We start from the raw sequence: 19,211 nt of genomic DNA, 5'->3' as shown, positions 1-19,211 counted from the left end.
GCATGTCATGCTGACCCACTGAGGATAAAAAAAGAGGCAGTGGCATAAATCCATTCACATATTGTTGTTCTAAGAGCTCCAAAACAATGTTAACTGGATGACCTAAATGACCAATTAGGAGTCAACCTATTGCCTTATTGAGTTTCTTCTTGCATATTGACCCAAATGAGAACTCATAACATGAGAAATCATTTGTAGCGTCGAGAAAATGGTTCATCTGTGCTCGGACAGTTGCAGAGTAATTACTGAATGTGTTTGCGGACTGAGCCAGTTAACTTTATTAGCATTATATAAGACAGATTTTCTTTTTTTAAATTTTTTTAGTGTGATTTAATCATACCAACCTCCATGAAGCGAGTGATGGTCTGAATGGCATGGTCTGTTTCATTGAAGACATCCCTCCAGGTGTATGTTGATCCTGCTGGTTTTCGGTCAGTTGAAGATTTGGAAAGGAAGTGCGACACATCGGACACCCGCCACTCAGTACCGCTGAGTTGGGTATTCAAGAAACTCGCGCTGGCATTATTTTGGAGCAGTGTCTGCATAAAAAATAGAATATGCATGATTTAAAACTTAGACTGAGATTTATTGCTGTGTATGATTTTAAAAATGTCTTTTAGTCACACTTCATTCCTGAATGACTTACGTGAGAATTAGTTATTATAGCATAAAGCCCCGGGGCAACTTAGCTCCTATGATCATTGGGACACGCAAACCTCTCTTTCACGATAACGCGACCGTCCACAGTGGGTAAAATCCTTAGTATTACTTTTTTTTTTTTTAATAGAGGCCGTGAATTAATATGTATTAATAATTGCACTCGAAGTGACAAATTCATTTTACAGCTAAAAGTAGGTCTTATTCATTCAAGTGTTAGCTATTTTATGATCTCTATTTGCAATGCAAATTTGAATGCATATATGATAGGAAAAAATATTGTGTTGTTTGTGTTAAATTTTTAAACGATCAAATATTACATTTCAACTGTCTTTCAGACTTGGAGCACTAGATGGCAGTGTTGAAGGCCTAACCTTGAACAAGAAGCCAGGACCAACCATTTTGTGAGATTGCCATGATAACAATCTTAAATTATAAAAAAATAAATAATAATAAACTTATTGTGATATTGTTATTTCTGGTTAAGTGATAGTATTATGTTAAATATGAATTTGCCTAATCATAAGTGAGGGGCAATGTGAATGAAATAGAATCGTTCTGTATAAAGTTTATTTATTTATTTTTTTTTTTTTATAGAATGGCTAGTCTGAACAGCAAGTTCTGAAACGACCTGAAATATTGGGTCTCTGCCAGTGGGCAAACCGTACCATAATTCTTATTCTCCACCTTGTTTTCAACCAGCCTGACAAACTGTGCTGGGAAAGTTGTTAATATATAACAGTTGCAATATGAGGTTATAACAAAGCGGCATGGAGAGTGATTCCTGTCGGGTTTTTGATACTAAATTTACGCAAGCAGCTAATGACATTGGTCACTGTGGAATGATGTGTACGGTTTCTGTGTCAATGTGGCCCACTCACCCTGACCAAGTCCATTTCTTCACTGTTCTCCATGAAGTTCCAGACTTTTGGCTTCAGCTCATCCCACATCCCACCAAGATCCCTCAAAAGGCCGAGCTCCTGGAAGGTCTTGTTCACCTGCAGGACACAAGCCCACACATTAATACTATTCAGTTGGAAAAGAGCTTCAACCAAATTCCGGGATTTGTAAGTGTATACCTCGTGGATTATCCTTTGTGTGGCTGGAGTGTCTGGGGTATACAGGATCTTTCCCACAAGGAGAGGCTTCAGAGCTCTCCAGATCATCCTGGAAATGGGGCTAGATTCCAGCCTCCGCATCATGGTGTTGCAGTAAGGTGCTTGGCAAACGAGCAACAAAGCATTTTCAACTACTGACCGTCATTTCAAAAACTTTACAATAAGGGCACCTTTGGACACTTACTGGATGTATTGTCATAGGTAGAAAGGGGCTCGTTGTCGCTGTCATTGCCATGGTTTCCAAACAGTGCCTTGTAGTTGTTATCTTCATACCAGTTGAGAGATTTGATTTTGAGGCCGCCGCCTTCTGGGTGGCCGCAGACAATGCGTGACACAGCCTGGTACATCTGATTCGGAGAGCCCGTGGCATTGGCAGTGAGATAAAGGATCTCCTTTCGCATATCATTCCAACTCTTCATGCTAGCAATCTAGAGGGAATCACACAAGATTTCAGCATTAGCAGCAGGAAGCATGCTAGGATAGGTTTGGTTTGGAAGAACGTACGAGAACTGACTATTAACCCATTTAACACTTTAGGGAGGAACTAAACAAGTGGTTCTCAAATAGGGGAAAGAGGGGGTTTCATGTACCACCTGGGGTACATGAAAGCACTTCAGAGGGGTTCTGCAGGTTTTAGCAAATCAAATTGAATGCCTTTTAATGACATGACAAGAGCAGGACTTTTTTTTCCTTTAAAATTAAGTACAAAATAAGTGGGAACATAAATTCAATGTATTTCTAAATTGTGTTGTAATAACTCCTTTGCAAAAAGTTGATTGCCTGTATTTATTTATTTATTTTTTATGTGGACGACCATTATTGTGATGTAACTTCCAAGAGATGAACCAGAAATAAAATAGACGATGGTAAACAATCTGTATTCCAAAGTTGCAGAATGGAATAGTAAATAAGGAACAACCCTATCTTTTTTTTTTTTTAATAATTAAAAAAAAAAAAAAAAAAAAACAACTTTGTGCTGGCTGTCCCAAAACTTAGGGTACATCAGGAAAATGGATAAGAACCACTGAATAAGACCACACATTATGAACCATTAGGCCCTTCCTCAGGTCACGCATCAACTCAATATAGATGCAAATACTTTTGATCATAAGGTATACATATAGACAACACACTTGTGTATAAAAGCATAAATCAACTGGCAAGAATAAACATTGTGTAACATTGAAAAGTGTCAAATTACATTGCAGGCACAGCGTAAAGGTGTAAATATTTGTCCATCAAATATCTTAAAGGCTCTTTTCTATCAACAGAATGTAATGTTCACTTTGTCACCTTCCAGGAACAGAACAAAGTTACCAAAGGTTTGAAAAACAACTTCATGCTTGTTTTTTTTCACACAATTCATCCACTGTAATGCTGTGAAATTCAGATGCCTGTCAGCCCATGTGCACCATATCAAGTGTCACAACACAGGCTGGTGTGAGTGAGTGTCTATAAGAGCCTATTTTGAATTTACTGATGGTCGTGACTGGCACTATGAATGGTATTCCAAACATGGTGCTGTGTGTGTGTGCGTGCTGTGGGGGGCTCTTCAGGGTGGGGACACTTTAGTAGCCAGACTGACTATGATAAATCTCCTGTCTTATCTGCTGTTCTGTAGTGTGTGAGCCCTGATAACACACGGAGTATAGTGCAACTTAAATACTTTTGATAATATTTAAAAGGCTTGTGTGCCCAAACATTATTATTTATGAGTCAATAGAATATAATGGACCCACTTACTGTAGTCTGTGCAGGAGATCATCGCGTGTAAAATATACAGTATTTAAAAGGAACTGCAAGAAGATGTCCACTTGCAGATTATGTAATAATAATCCATTATGAATAACTAACAAACTTGGTGACACTGCTTTCCACTTTAGAAATATTAGATTTTAGAGAGAAATCTCTCCCATGTATTTTGCTCCCAGACTCTAATTGTTGGCCGAAACAGCACATTTGAGTCAGCATGGTTTGTTAGAAAGTGATCAGAAGCAATAGCAACTCTGTCAGACTGTAAACATTATGTTTAGAATCATTTATGTCTATCACGCCAGCTATAATAGATCCCGAGCTACCTACCGGTAAACACTAACAACAGCTGCCATATGCCAGTGTAACTTTTAAATTTTTTAAAGTTTTTGTTTAGTTGTTGCTGTTGTAGTTTTTTTTTCTTTCCCACAGTTTGATTTTTATGTTATGTATTTTGTTGAAAAATAATGTTATCATGCAATTCACACATTAGTCTGGTCTCCATAATTTCCTTTGGTCAAGATGAAATTAGGTGAGGAGGCAGACAAGAGGGTTGCAAGCAGTTGAGAAACAAGTCACCACAAGTTCTGCATTAATTGCATGATGTCACCAACTCGTGATAGGGAAGGAATGAAGGGGAATGAAGCGAGCGTGGGCTTTTTGTGTAACAAAGGGTGAAGGGGGAAGAGGGTGAAGCTTTTGTGTGCATGTGTGAATTAGAGGTTACTTGAGTTCATGATATAAAACTCTTGCTGGATATATCTTCATAATATGAGCAAACATTCAAGGGAGAAATTCTATTGGTTAAATACAGGGAAGAAATAGAAGGCCCAAGAACAAAGAGAGGTTATTTTCGGTCATTCTCATAAAAGGCAAACCACTGCAGGCTCCACAAGTGCTCTGCTATTACACTGGCAAATGCGACTTAGCACGCACACAAAAACATTTATGTACACACACACACACGCACTGTTCTGACGTGCTTGATTGTTTTCAGAACCTATCCTTTTTTTCCTTTCTCATCGGAATCACTTCAAATTACAGTGGTTGTTTAACTGACTGCATGCTCCTCTTATACTGTCTTTGTGTGTCCGCAACACATTAAACAATAACAATATTCATCCTACTACATTCAACGAAGCAGTTTGTTCTAAATGTGGTTACTTTTGGTCTTTGCTTAGTTACATTAAACCACGTGGTTCTTAAAAGTTGCGTGAAAAAACGGTGTGTGCATGAGCGTGTGACGTGTTTTATTGGATGCATATCTCTGTGAGTGTGGGCGTCGATGAAGGATGCAGGCTACTGAGCGTGTCATCTATGCAAGACAGAGATCCAGTAGAGACTGGTGGGCCAAAATGTGGAATGCTCTCCATGAGCAGCAATTTAGACAAGCTTTTTTTTTTATTTTTTTTTTTTAGGACTGAGTAAATGTTATTTTCCCAGCGACACAATGGCTACGTTAGCATGGCTGACCGAGCAAGTCACACGCCTGCACACACGCACGCACACCTCAGGAGCCTGTTATGCCCAATAATAACCTCCTCTGAGTAGTTGGTCTGAGGTTACTCGAGTTCATTTACATCATCCAGCTTTGAAAGTCAGAATCACCTGCATATGGATTACATATATTACCAATTCTCACAATTTCTCACAACACAACATGAGAAGCAGTGAAGAAAGATGAATGGATGGATATTATTTCATTCCATTCCAATAGTTCGAAAGTTATTTCCTATTGATAAAGTATGTATTCTGAGAATGCCACAGTGAGAAAGCCAAGTATTAATAATCATGTTTACATATGATTGATACCGTATCACAAATATCTTATTTTCAGCACGGTTCAGTGCTAAAAGAATGAAGAATGAATTTTTTTGGTGTGGTCATACTTTTTCACTTGATAAGCGCCAGGTGAAAATTGAAAAGGTTACACAAGGGCATATCTCATGGGCCAACCAAATTTGATCTAAGCCTTTACCACATAATCAGCTCCATACCAAAGATTTCACATCTCTGTCAAAACACAGATGCTCTTTCCTTTCTGGTTTGGCTCAACATGTTTGAACCCCAAACACGGCCAAACTGGTTGGCAAGAACGTATGAGTCTTTTTTAAAGCGTTCCCTTTCATCAACAGTTTGTACATTATAACCTCCTAACTCTGTGTCAAGCAAAAAGGCGTAGGAGGTATAAGGATTAAAAAATGCTGAAGGCCGTAACAGTCAGTGTGAGAAGAAAAACAGTTTGTTGTTCTTCCTGCTGATTAAACAGGAAAAACACACGCAGCTGTACCATCATGCGTTGTCAGCAAAGGAGGAGAGAGGCCTAAAAGGAAGTTTTTGTGTCTGAAAAAGCCAGCAAACATGATTTCTTTTCATTTATTATGTTAATGTTCCTCTAGAATGTGTCGACTTGGGATTAAAGTTTTACTTTATTAAAAAGGGTTAGCTTGATGTTGAGAAATGAATTCCCAAAGTGTAACGCAAGCCTGAACACAAGGGCATAATACAGTAGAGGCAGATCACAGCATGTGAGATTACAATTTTCCAGCATGGATAGTTCTGAGAGTGTCTATGTGTGTATTTTAAAAAAGTCACTTATTTTGACAGCAAGCAATGAAAGACTGACCATTGGAAACACATTTTGTTCATTTAAGTTGTTCCCATATTGCACCGCGCGTAAATACTGTGTATGTATCCATTAAGTATAGTCCTACGTACCTCCTTAGCCAGCTCCCCCAAGCTCTCTAGAAGATAGTCGGTGGCAGCTGAGACTTCCTGAACAACTTTGGGATCCGACTTCACATCCTTCTGCAAAGAGAACATGTATAATATATATTCTATTTTTAATCAAAGTTTCTAAAACGCAAGAAAGCATACAAATGTAAAGTTTTCCAACTTTTGGAAATTTTCACAGGGACTAACAATTCTTTTTTTTTAACCATGAAATTGAGAGGGTCATTTCATAAATAAATAGATAGAAGCTATCTCATGTAATAGCATAATCAAGTTGTTTTTTATTAATATAAAATAATTGTAGCTTTCCATTATGTGTACCTGAAAAAAAAAACATTTTGTGAAAAGACAAAAAAAGAAAAACAAGATCATAAAAAGGGAAAGGAAAGAGGGAAGCTGTGCAAGAAAACAGGTCACAAAGTCCTTGGCCTCTCATGTTCCCGTCTGTCATACTGCTGGAAGCGTGTCTCTGTTCTATTATGTTGTACTCAGCAGTCAGCTGCTAAAATTTCTCTCTCACGTGCATTTAAGGACAGGTGTTGTACTAACAATTTGGAACAAAAGAGAAATGCAAAATCTTTCTAGTATACTTTCACATGGCCTTGTTGTCCAATATTTACCAAACACCAACACACAGAGTAAATAATGTAGTTATTGGAATAAGGCAGGAGATGTTCACTATTTATTATGCACAGCATGATTTGGGCCTGTCGAATTATAATTTGGTTCCTTGTATCAACACCAGAGCATGACAAAAACATATTCTATTCTATTTAGCAAAAGTTTGGATAACTCCCATAACAAATTACTGTATTTATAAGAGTGTTTTTGTGTTATAGCTCATCGGCATGCTTAAAGAACATTCACTATCTCTATTCCTTTAAGATTTCATCATGAACCATCAGAATCCTCTGTCAGCAGAACAGGATGTTTGGTTTACCTCTGATCGTCCAACGCATGCATGACTCACTTGGCTGTCATGAGTATGAAGTGAAAGAGGACATCTTTATTGGGAAAACAAATGTAGGGGAGAGGTGACACCGCGCACAGTAGGGACGTGATGTACTAAAGGCAGAAAACCCAAAGAATTGTGGAAGACGATATGAGGGTGCGATATGAGAGCACACTGCAAATTTCCACATGAGTACTGAATGCCGTAAGACCGATTTGTCTTAAAATGATACTAATAAAAAAAGACACCTACTCGAATTGGCTTGAGGAAGTCCAAGTTAGACAGGAAATGGTTCTGGGCCTTGTTCAGCCAATCCCTGGAAGACTTACAGATGATTTCTTGCGTCAGGCGGGAAACATTACGATCAGCAATATGCACAAACTCTTCCAGGGGCGTAACGTTGCACAGGTCTCTCAGATGAAAGCCGAAACCTTTTGTCAGAACCTGGACAAAGAAAGGAAATAAGGATTAGGGCCCAACTGATTAATCGCCCTTATAAATGCGGCACGTAATGCATTTGGTAAACCGAAAAGGTTTTTTTTTTAAATATAGAGTAATTACTTTTGAACCCAGCTATTTGCGGGTAAAAGGCACCAGGCCGACCTGTGAATATTAACAATCTGTAAATTGACAGCTATTGAAATGTATTGGGAGAAAACAAATGCTGTAATTTGTATTTTTTCTTTCTGACAAAAATCAGCCTGCAAAATGTCCATGTCATTCTGTTATTTTCTGTCATTTATGTGTATTTTTTTTCCTTTTTTAAATTTCCAGGGCTGATTTTCAAAAGGACAAACGGAGAAACAAAAGGAAACAAAATGTGATGGCCAATCTTAAAACTTGATGACAACGCATACGTTCAACTATGTATAGTATCAGTCAAAAATGTGGAAACACCCCCTAATTAAACGTTTTTCATTATTTACGAAAATAGGAATCCCAAATTGCACAGTATTAAAGTCATCAACTGTGAAGCCATGTTGATAGAACGAATTATGCATGTTCCAAAGTAAATTGTTTTCATGTGGTTTCCAAACTTTCAACTGCTAATATAAAAATTGCTTTCTAGTCCAGTGGAGATAATAACATCATCAAGGAGTGAGGAGCTGTCCAATTTTGAGTATGTTTTTATTCATTATGCATTATGCGTTTGTATATAGCACAAAAATATGCTTGTCCTCTAAGTGTCATTGGCCAGCTTATATAACCCCATCATGTGTAGTATGTACTGTAAACATGTTAATTAACAAAGCTGGTGATGAGTCACCTGGATTTACACAAGTGTGGGGGAATTATAAAGGTTTTTGGATGAACTGTTGGAAGTCATCCTAATAAAAGAAAAGACTCTCTTGAGCTTGCCAGGTAACTGGAAACTCATCCTCACTGATCAATAGACGTCTGGGTAGCAGCGGTGGGTGGAGCCGAGTCACATCGCTGCACTGTGTCTACACGTGAGGAGTGATGGGGGTAGGGTGGGAGAAAAGGAGCAGTCACATGACTGCCGCCTCCCTCTATGATGTGATTTTCAGCAGCTGTTGGTGGTGTGTTTCTGCATTGCTGCATAAATTCATGTAAGCTGGTGACAGTTGGACAAATACATTAAAGATATTCACGTGAGAGGAGCTGTGTCTCTTTATGTTAGCCAGGTGATGGCATTCCAATGAGATGTGATGAGAAAATTAAGAGGCAGCTTCACAGAGTTTAGGAAGAAGAGCAATAATAGCTTCAATTGTGATTTAGGTTTTCGATTCAGTTGTGATTTATGAGTGTATCGTTTCATGCCCATGGTGTCTACATCCATGTGAACCCACCCGGGTGTTGTTTTTTTTCTTGCCTGGTATTAAGGGCTTAACAATCTCCACCGAGTCAAGGTCAGTGCATTTGTGCATGAGCGTTGAGGCTAGGGGAATTATGATGATCTCCCATGTGAAAAAGACTCCACATACTGTACATCTTGTTTGGATTTGAATCATAAACACAGTTACAATGGGCACCATTTTTTCTGCGTTTCAAAATTCAGAAATTAAAAGCTTACCTTTTCCAGATTGACATCAGCCTCCACTATCTGCTTTAATGCGTGGCGAGGAAGTGAAGCGTTGTGATGCAAGAAGTGGGAAAGGGTTTCGTTGTCCCTTAGAAAGTCCTTTAGTTTGAAACCTAGGGGAAAAAAAAAACAAAAAAACAGAAGATTACTCCTCTCAGTGTAATAACTTTAAATGCACATACACCAGCTTTTATTCATCATTGCGAAATATTACGAAATATATGTAAGGTGTGAAAGTGAAGACACGTTGCAACAAGAAAACCAAGGAGAGAGTGCCCGCAACAGACGAATACATGGAGTTTCCAGTCATTAAAACACTGTTTGGAATCATTGCCTTATGATGATGACTTTCTAGCTAATTCACATTCCGGTAAGGGTGGCTTTTCCCTGGAATGTAGATTTAGAAATAGCGAATGCCTAAAACATTTGGTGTATATTAGGTTTGAGATTTTTCAAAACATGGTCATCGCTTCAAAAGTAAAAACGCATTGAAATCAGGGATGTTATGAAATATATCAGGGATGTTATGAAATATTAACCCAACAGTGGCCCACTGTTATATATTATCTTATTACATTTTGTGTTAATGCATTGAAAAGAAACGTTGTCTATATTTGACAAAAACAAATAAAAAAATAACCATCATGGTTAGTTTGACTGGACTGGTTATTGAAAAGATCAGATTTGTAGGGAAAAAAAATGCAACACTTTTGTAATGGGACCATTTATGGTATAAAGGGTTTTAACAATCATCAACTGTTACGGTGTCTTGAAGGTTAAATAAAATTTCTGCTAAATGCTGAATATAGCATTTCTCATGAAACTTGCTTTGTTCAAATCACAAAAGTAACAAACGTGAAGATTTCAAAAACAAATGCAGCCTTCCTGGTGGAGGTATTTAGTTGTGAATCACATCACAAACGGCTTATAGAACTTGTTGTGACTTTTCCGAATTCCAAGGGTGTCAAACAACTTCTCGAAACGGCTTGACTCAGTTCCATAATTACTTGCATGCATAAACTGACTTTTTGCCTGAGACTTGTTGTCACAAAAGGTTACTTGAGGCCATTCCACTTTGCTCTACATCCTGCCAAACGCTTCCTGTCTGTCTGTCTGACGCACACACATACACACAAAACAGCGCGCTGAAGCCAAAGTGAACATCCCGAGAGAGGAAGTGAAAACGTGTATGGTTCTACGGCTGAGCATGGTGTGATGTGGCTGTGAAGCTGTATGCTTGTATCTATGAGTTGGCTTAATTCTCTGAGGTGAACCTCCACGGAGTACTAATAGGCTCTAATCAGTGTCCCAGCCGGAAAGAAAGGCCCCCGTTCCAGAGTATACAAAGGGCACAGAGGACACAGCAAACTAGGTCCTACAGGACAAGCTCATTAAAATGGAAGGTTATGCAGTCAACAGAGATGTGGTTATAAGGGGGGTTACTTTTACCTACGTACTATGTATATTGTTTCTTGTTTCTGTATGTTGTGCTAGAGGTGCGAAATTGCAAGTCAAGCTTTATATTAACGCGACTGAACAAGACTCTGATGGCACCTTGTTTGTTGGAAAGCCAAACATGAGTTAAACATCACTCCATAACAATAACTTCCACGACTAACCAGACTGGTCCAGCCTGGTGTCGTTGTGACCCTCAGGCAAGCAAACAGAACAGAGGTTGCTACACAGAATTTTATTCTATTATTTCATCGTTGGATTTTGCCTTTAAAAGTTGTGAAGCTGCGGGTAAAAAAAAAGGAAGCAGAATGTTCAAATTCAGCCAGTATGGCCCACTCTGGATACGGAAATAGCTTTGGAAACATTTATTGTAGATATACATTGTCATTCAATCTTGTTGTTAACCAACATAAATTATATTGTCTATCCATACAAATGTTGTGAACATTGCAATGTAGGACCCTTTTAGAATGATCTTAGTTTCCTATTAAATATTCAAATACAGGGGAATCCTTGAAGGTTGACATATTTTGTCATTAGGCTGTGTGGAGAGCCATTCTACAAAATACATGTCTGTTCCCAGCCTCCATTTGTTTTCTAATAAAATCCCATTTGGGAATCGTGTCAGCTGCTTGTTTGATCCATGCTTTTATTACAATAGTGTCATCATGCCGTAGAGCCGTGCTAATGTTTTCGCACAATAAAAATCTTCCTTTTCTGAAGTAATGCATTCTTTTGTGAACATGAAAGAGTTCCACACTTAGCGCATTTAGAAATGGACTACTTTACAGATGATGTAAGGCTTTTAAATATGGAATCATACTGAATGTTAAGAAAATGGGACTACAAAATACAATTACCCAAAACACAGGTAAAAATTAATACTTGCAGTTCTTTGCAAATGTGATGTTCTACTTTGACTACAGTATAATTATTGACTTGCAGGGCTGTTGCGTAATGTTCTTTGCCTCTAAACAAAATGAACAGATGGTTTAAAACAAAAACCCTTACTGTTTTACTTAGTTACATATAATATCTGGTCCACATCAGGGTCTTGTGAAATTGGAGTTAGTTGCATTTATTCATGGAAACAAACTCAATCAAATGATTTTTGGAATCTTATTTCAGGAGTGAATCGGTTAAAGTAGAATAGAAACTTGTTATGTATTACTTTATCTTAGGTATCTTTATCCCAAGATCTTTAAAGGACTTTGAGATGGATGTGACAGATCAAATGTTTCTTTTCTGCCTTAGTCTGGTGGCCAGTTCAGAGAGCAGTTCATGCATCTACAGCCCTAATGAGAAAAAAAATACTATAAAAAATGCACGGGATAAAACTTTTCAATGTTTTTTTCCCTTTTGACTTGTTTACGTGTTTTTTTGTTGTTTGTTTGACTCCAGTCAAAACAGTCCTTTCTCATATTTGAAACTGTCTGCACTAAGTCTGCCCAGCGCTGCCAACAACAAGACGTTATCTAAGAAAAGCAACCTTTCTCAGCTGCAAAGGTCATGGCTACCACTGTGAATCTGTTCCTACACGGTGGACCAAATTGTTGCTCAGTCCACCCTCCGAAAAAAAACTATGCTCGGAACAATGCTTGAATATTGTACGACAATTGAGATCTCCTGCCTCAGAATAGGAATTGTCAACATTCAAGTCGGGACAAATTTCCGATGTGTGTCTTGATTACACAATCATTGTCAGGGTGGTGCATTTTTAAGCCTTTCCTCCATTGGCACGCAATTTCAAAGGCACACCCTGTGGCCTGTGGGAGAGAGGGCCCCCCACACTGTCAGGCACTGATAAGAAACAAGCACAGAAAAGCTCAACTCTTTTTGACGTGTTTCTGACTTTTGCAAATCAATTAATTTTCCAAAACATCTTTTGATGATCTACTGATTAGTCATGATTTATGAAAAAGAAAATGGCATCATGGGTTTTTACTTGAAAAGGCAACTCTTTCAAAACAGCTGCAAACTGTTCATAACTCAAAACGGTTTTCTCTAAAAAAGATATCGCAATAAATATGTTTTCTGTCATTGTAGTAGTGCTATGCAATACTTGCGATTTTGGTATCAACCAATAACAAGTAAATACCAGTACCAGCATTACCGATACTGAAATCAAGTACTGTACTTTTAGTTTCTCAAATTATTATGGTATTTTATTTAAATCATTTAAATCGCACAGGTAAACCTAAAACTAGAATTAAAAATATTTAAAAAATAATTAAAAACTGTGCTAGTATATAGTATATTAAAGTGCATTTAATAGTATTAAACAATACTGCAAATACTGTACATATGTTTGTAGCTACAGCATGGCAGACCAGCAAGTGTGTCCCATGCACATGCAATGAAAAGGGACTTTGTGAGAGACCTTTGAAAACCAAAGAAATAAATGTGAAGGATCAATACTAACTTTTTGGTATCAAGACAATACCTATAATGACTTTAGAATTGATTCCATCAATACTAGGATTGATTTGCACAGCCAACATAATAATTGCGGAAATTTAGTTTACATGATTCAAAGTAGCTGACTTATTTAATGCGTGGAACGATATAGTTAAGTCGGAGTGCTATGTTCTCCTTCTTATCTCATTCACCACCATTGACAGCTATAGATATCAAGCATGCCATTTTACTGAGAATAGTTACATTATAGTCAAAAAAGTCACAAGTCATAAGTCAAAAAAAGAGTTCATTAATGTGAATAGAAAAATGAAGGTGGCATGCGGTCATTTAGAAGACAGAGCAAAATGAGCTGATAATTCAAACTGTCCTTACGGGCAGTGTTCTTCTGCATCTTGTGAAGGGCCCTCAGCAGTCCTCGGTAGCCTTCGTAGCTCTTATCATTCTGGCTGTACAGCAGGATTTTCTTGGCATCAATAAACAGTCTAGAGATTCTGAAAATGTACGAGGTATACACACAATTCCATTAATTATACTTCAAATTCAATCAAATGACTGCTTAAATGTGAGAAAAGGCCATTTTTATCACTCACATAGAATCGTTGAAGTTGCCTACCACCCCCGGACTCTCTCCAGGGGTTGGATTTCGGAAGCAGGGGTTGTTGGCGTTACAGACGATTCCTTGTACCCAGGGCAGAGTGCCTGCTGAAGGCATGGCTTTGTTTGGGAAGTGACCTGAGGATTTATAACATAACATTATTTTTTGTTGTTGTTGACGTTAGTTTCATAATCCAAAAGACAAGGCACGGGGGAATTTTATGCGGCTCAAAAGAAAATGTGTTCAATGACAAGATTCTTTGTAGAGTACAAATTGTACACACGGCGATTCAGAGTGATTTGCGACTACAAAAAAATAGATGGCTAATGAAATTAAATCATTCCATAAAAAATACAGTAATTAAACTAGGCAATGCAGATAAAAATATTCAAGTTGCCATATGCATAGCTAAATAGAACTCGACTTGAATATTGTTAGAAGTGATTCTTTTCTCACATCGTTTAAAAGACCACGCCGTGAGCTTCAGAACCCAAGAAGGTTCATTTGGCTCTAACTTGTCAGAGATGTACTTTGGCACAAATCCGCTAAAGAGCAAAGACAATTTTAAAGTCTACTTGAAGCCACCGCAATAACTTGAGCATTGGACTCCAAATCACATTTAGACTATTCCTTTGAATCACGCAATGCTTTTTTTTTTCTTTTATTATTACAAAGTGTATGGCTCCTAGTGTTATTGATTGTCTATTGCTACTGTGTGTTGCAACCAAAATCCTAATTTTTCACAATGTTGAAGAGACCCATTACTAACTTTGTTAGCACCGCTGACATTTACTGGACAATTTACTATTAAAGTGAATAAGCATAGAGGGACAAATTCATCAACTAATTTGTGAATGCTTAACTTTTATTTACATTCATTGACTTTGATGTGTTTGCAAAAGTATGTTTTTTACTGATGTGATTAAGGCATTATATTATTAATGCACGTTTAAAAAGCCAGTTAAATATTTTCCAAAAATATTGTGACATGAACTCAGTGAGAGTCCTGATGCAATTTCATGATTCCATTTCCCTGAAAACCTCATCATATGTCCCAATGGTCCCAGCAAATATTGACAAATCTGAAACATCCTCCTGAGACAACATGCAAAGGAAAACATGTATATTGATTTTACTAAGAAACTCTGTAGGCTAGCTTTGCCTAAAAAGGCAGGTTTTAAACAAAGATAAGGATAAGAATTTACTTTTTTATACTGGGCAGATGCCTGGTATAAATAAATGTCTTCTTCTGTTTTAAGATTAAAGGAGAATATTGTTCATTCTTTTAAAGGCAGAGTCTCTTACATTCATGCTGTTCATATGGTGGATAGTGTATTCGAACAGAGATGAGGATGAAGAAGATGAAGAGGGGCCAGATAATCTCAATCAGCAGCTGAACCTGAGAAAACAAGCAAGAAATCAAAGGACTGAGTGAAAAAAAAACTCTAGGCAGACATCAAATTCTGATTAAAAGTTGTGTGCTTTAGTCACTTTTTTTTAATGAACGTTTGAGTGCAAAAGACATAAACAGGAGTGTATGCGTCCAAGAGAAGAGGGTCAGCAGCAGTAATCCTCAACGTGAGACTGAGCGGTAAAGTATATGGGTTAATGAGTGGAGACAGACACAAGTCTGCCGGGTTTAGAAGACTGTTTTCTGCCCATCTGTTCCATATGGTTGCTAAGTCTGAACCAGCATGGCAGACAATCACCAAAAGCGGTGGGAGGGAATCAACAATACAGACGCTCTCTCTGAGACTGCACTGTATCTCTTTGTTGAAAATCATTGGGCTGAAAATGAAGCAGGCGCTGCCGTCACTTCGGGGAAATGTTGCTTCATGACTGGAGGATAAAGGACTACTGTATGCAAATGACTCTACTTCATTTAAACAGGGGTCAGTTCTGTGCTTCGGCCCTCAGCTGAATGTGACAGAGATAACTTTGAGTGAGTGGACGACAGACTGCTCAAGATGGGAACTGGATAATTAAGCCGACGTGCATTTGTGTCACCGCGTAGCCCAATGACAATGACGTCAGCGATATTTTACGGACCCTTTGGCCCAAGTGAGCGTGGACCATGACATCAACCCTCCTTTCTGCCACCTTGAAAATGAAGACTCGAAAAGTACTTTGGTGTATCTAACTAAATAAAGCTTGGTAAAAAGCAAATAACACAAAATCAGACACTGACATTAAAAATAGGGCCTGGCCAGTTTATCATGAAATTTGTTGGTAAGCTCCTTCTTTGGACCTGTCATTAGAAACCAAAGCAAATCTTCATTTTTACAAGCAATAATTCGGTGTGCAAAGCGATGAAATTGACCTAGAAGGTAAAAAACAAAAAAAAAGTGCTCATTGTTGCCAAAAACAAACACCTGACTGTGTTACTCATACTTACAGTCTGTCTTCTTCGGTAGGTGAAGTTCTTCCAAAGCAGTAAACCCAGTTGCGTGGAAACCGCCATCACGCCTTCTTCCCGAGCTTACTGAGCACGCGCCAGCTTCTCACTGCAAGTCCACACCAAAAAAAAAAAAAAAAAAAAACACAAAAAAGTGCCTGTTATAGCCTCTTTCATTGACAACACATGGGGCAAGACTAAAAATATTAGTGTTCAACAATTCAGATAAGTTCATTTAAATTCAAAGTAAAACAAGCTCAAAATACTTATCTTGTAATGTTAGGCAGTGTATTTTATTTTGAGTGGGCTTATTTGGTTAACATAAAGAGTTCTCTTTCGAAAGAGGACCAACGTACATGAGATGTTTAGTATGCAAACACTTTTTCCCTCCAAGATAACCATTTAAAGGTTAATGTTCATACAAATACTGCTTATTTGGTCACCCCACTTGCTGCGATCAAGCTGGTTGGATGGGACACAGTAACAGCATCAATATCAAGGGCAAATGGAAGCGTAAACATGGTAGAAAAAAAAATTGTTTGGAGGTCGAAAAATACCCTAGTAAAATCGTTCATCTGGTTTTGTTGGGATTACGAGATCTGAAGACAAACACACTTGTCACAATATAGCAGTCTAACTATCTCAAATGAAAGAAATTTCAATGTTTTCTGCCCGACGCCCAAGTACATTTCAAAACATTTACTGAAGATACTGATTACGAATTTTCCCCACAGCTGTGTACGTGTATTAAGTAAATTCACTGGAATGTCTAAAATGTTGCAATGAAAACCAATAGAAACATTGGCATTGACAAACAACAGAATGGTGTCTGGATATAAGTTTTTGAACACAAATTTCAGCTTATTAAGAAAAACTCCTGACATTTGTTTAACCTCAGTGGTACCATCAAATGTTCTAATTATGCACTTACTCAAACACATTGTTTACATTTCATGAAAATAAATTAGAAGGGAGATCAGGTGACTTGAGGAAGGAAACCCATCCATTAAAAAGTGTCACTTTAGTGAGCATTTAAACAGAATGGGTGCTCTAAATATATGTAAAGTGAAATGCATGGGCCACTTCATTAGGTACACATACATACTGAACTGAACTCTGTTGTATAAGCGCTGCAACACACAGACCCTTAATAAAAATGTCTCATGATCTTCAGAACATGGACTGAAGCACCAACCACAGAACTTCAGTGCATCTCTTTTACAACGTAGAGTGAAATGAACGCCTATCTGATAATGTCTATGTCACACTATTAGTCCTATAAAAACTGAATTTATATATAGCTCTTAAATTGGTTATCACTTGAATTTGCAGGTGTACTTAATGGTGTGGCTGTAAGCTATTGTATCTGAATTGACACCGTAATTTGCTGGAACATATGATCTAATATTTCATCATTATCAATATTTCATCCATTGGTTTCACATACAAGCAACGTATTTTTTATGTGGTAAACAACATGACGTGTTCATTTTCACCGAGGCTCCAGAGTTGAATGATTTCAGGTATTGTCACAGTTTCTTGATTATAATAAGCGCCAACTCACTTGTCAAGCATACCTTCGTCATCGTCTTAATTAAATAAGGAACTGGCGCCTGAATAGTACGTATATGATTTGAATGAATCAGCCTTGAGGCGGAATGGTGCAGAACCACAGCGCCCTTAGTGGTAAACCCATATATGCTCCATTTTACTTGTTTACCATCAATTCTTGCTCACGTGTTATATCACATTCCCCCCTGAAAAGCAATGACTTCATTCGTTGGACAATACGATTAGAATAACCACATTTATCTCAACAAAATGTTCATTTCATTCATAAGCCCTTATCACAACTCAATCACAATAAAAAAAAGAACAATAATAATGCAAATGTAACTATAAAACCATAACATAAAATAAATAACAATGCAAATAGAAACACAATACAATATTAATACAATAAAAACAAAATGAAATGCGTTCGCGCAATAACAAAAGAAATAAACAACAGCATTGCTTTGACCTAAAACCAACAAAACAATGCACGCGATCAAAAGAGCCATAATGGTACACAAACAACAGAATGGCAGACGTGGCAAAATTTGCCGATGTTTGATTAGGTCGTTTTATAATTAAATTAATTACTGCTTTGATGTGAGGTTACTATCGGACATTCGACGTCTTTGTGTTTACAAGCAAGGTGACAATTGCTGAAGACAACGGAAAAGGCTTTCCGTCTGAAAATGCAAAGCGTTTGACGAACAATGAACCACTGCAGAATTCAATGTTTGTGAGGGGGAAACATCAAATGCTAATGTCCACACATTGGAAAGCGACGTAAAACGTTTTGCCTAATTTTGTAGCGTTATAAATAATAATATTGCGTTGGGCACATGCAACAGCTTAGTGTTTATTTTGAAGGCAATTTACCGGAACTTTACAAGTCTGATTAACAAAAGCGCGACTGTAATCCAACTCAGCAGAAGCAAGCGAAGACATTGACAACGCTATACGTAGTACACAATGACCGCTGACAAATAAAACCCGCTAATTTTAATAACTGGTAAAATATTTTATTAAATGTGCGAAATGACGTTTCGAAATGCATTTACTGGTATAAAATAAAATAAAATTGGCGACAATTACCACACAGTGCATGATACAAAATCAAAACAAATTATTGTCGTTTACTCAACACAACATAAATAACAAGAAAAATAGACAATCTTTAAAACAATAACATATAAATTGCAAGATATATTGAGTGTATCATGGTGAGGACTGCGACATAAAAAAATATTTAAAATATTTTAAAAACAACATAAAAAAAAGAACTCACCTATATTTATCCCAAATTTCCTCGTTCGTTATCCCTTCTCATCAATAGGATGACACGTCCGAGGCAGTCAAAAAGTAACTGAGGAAAAAACGTACTCCTCGTTCGTAACGGTGCTTCGCATCTGTGTGCCTGAGTCAGTGCAAACAGTAGTTCAACCCCCAGCCGGGTTTTATACCGCCGCTCAATGCGGAGCAGAAGCAGCAGCAAAGAGAGGTAACTAGCGGTCACCACTCGCTGCCTCTAGCCCATATAT

The 19,211-nt window shown here is 37.7% G+C and overlaps 1 protein-coding gene across 1 annotated transcript in view; it reads right to left on the bottom strand.

Moving 5' to 3' along the window:
* Positions 1–19,119, bottom strand: part of LOC148421219 (phospholipid-transporting ATPase ABCA1-like) — a 34,154-nt gene extending 15,035 nt beyond the window's left edge. The window contains exons 1-12 of the mRNA XM_088418614.1: positions 18,959–19,119; positions 16,120–16,228; positions 15,030–15,123; positions 13,720–13,861; positions 13,502–13,620; positions 9,248–9,369; positions 7,465–7,656; positions 6,246–6,335; positions 1,960–2,203; positions 1,737–1,876; positions 1,539–1,655; positions 345–539 (exon numbers count right to left, since the gene is read on the bottom strand). Of these exons, the coding sequence (XP_088274740.1) occupies positions 345–539; positions 1,539–1,655; positions 1,737–1,876; positions 1,960–2,203; positions 6,246–6,335; positions 7,465–7,656; positions 9,248–9,369; positions 13,502–13,620; positions 13,720–13,861; positions 15,030–15,123; positions 16,120–16,185 (1,521 nt within the window). The 5' untranslated portion in view covers positions 16,186–16,228; positions 18,959–19,119. The remainder of the gene's footprint in view (positions 1–344; positions 540–1,538; positions 1,656–1,736; positions 1,877–1,959; positions 2,204–6,245; positions 6,336–7,464; positions 7,657–9,247; positions 9,370–13,501; positions 13,621–13,719; positions 13,862–15,029; positions 15,124–16,119; positions 16,229–18,958) is intronic.
* Between the last annotated feature and the right edge of the window lie 92 nt (positions 19,120–19,211).

The sequence above is a fragment of the Hippichthys cyanospilos genome, chromosome 7 (genome assembly GCF_059441005.1).
Source record: "Hippichthys cyanospilos isolate Australia breed blue-spotted pipefish chromosome 7, RoL_Hcya_1.0, whole genome shotgun sequence".
NCBI classification, from domain to species: Eukaryota; Metazoa; Chordata; class Actinopteri; order Syngnathiformes; family Syngnathidae; genus Hippichthys; species Hippichthys cyanospilos.
The sequence above is the reverse complement of the archived record's forward strand: the minus strand, read 5'-3'. Positions and strand labels throughout refer to the sequence as shown.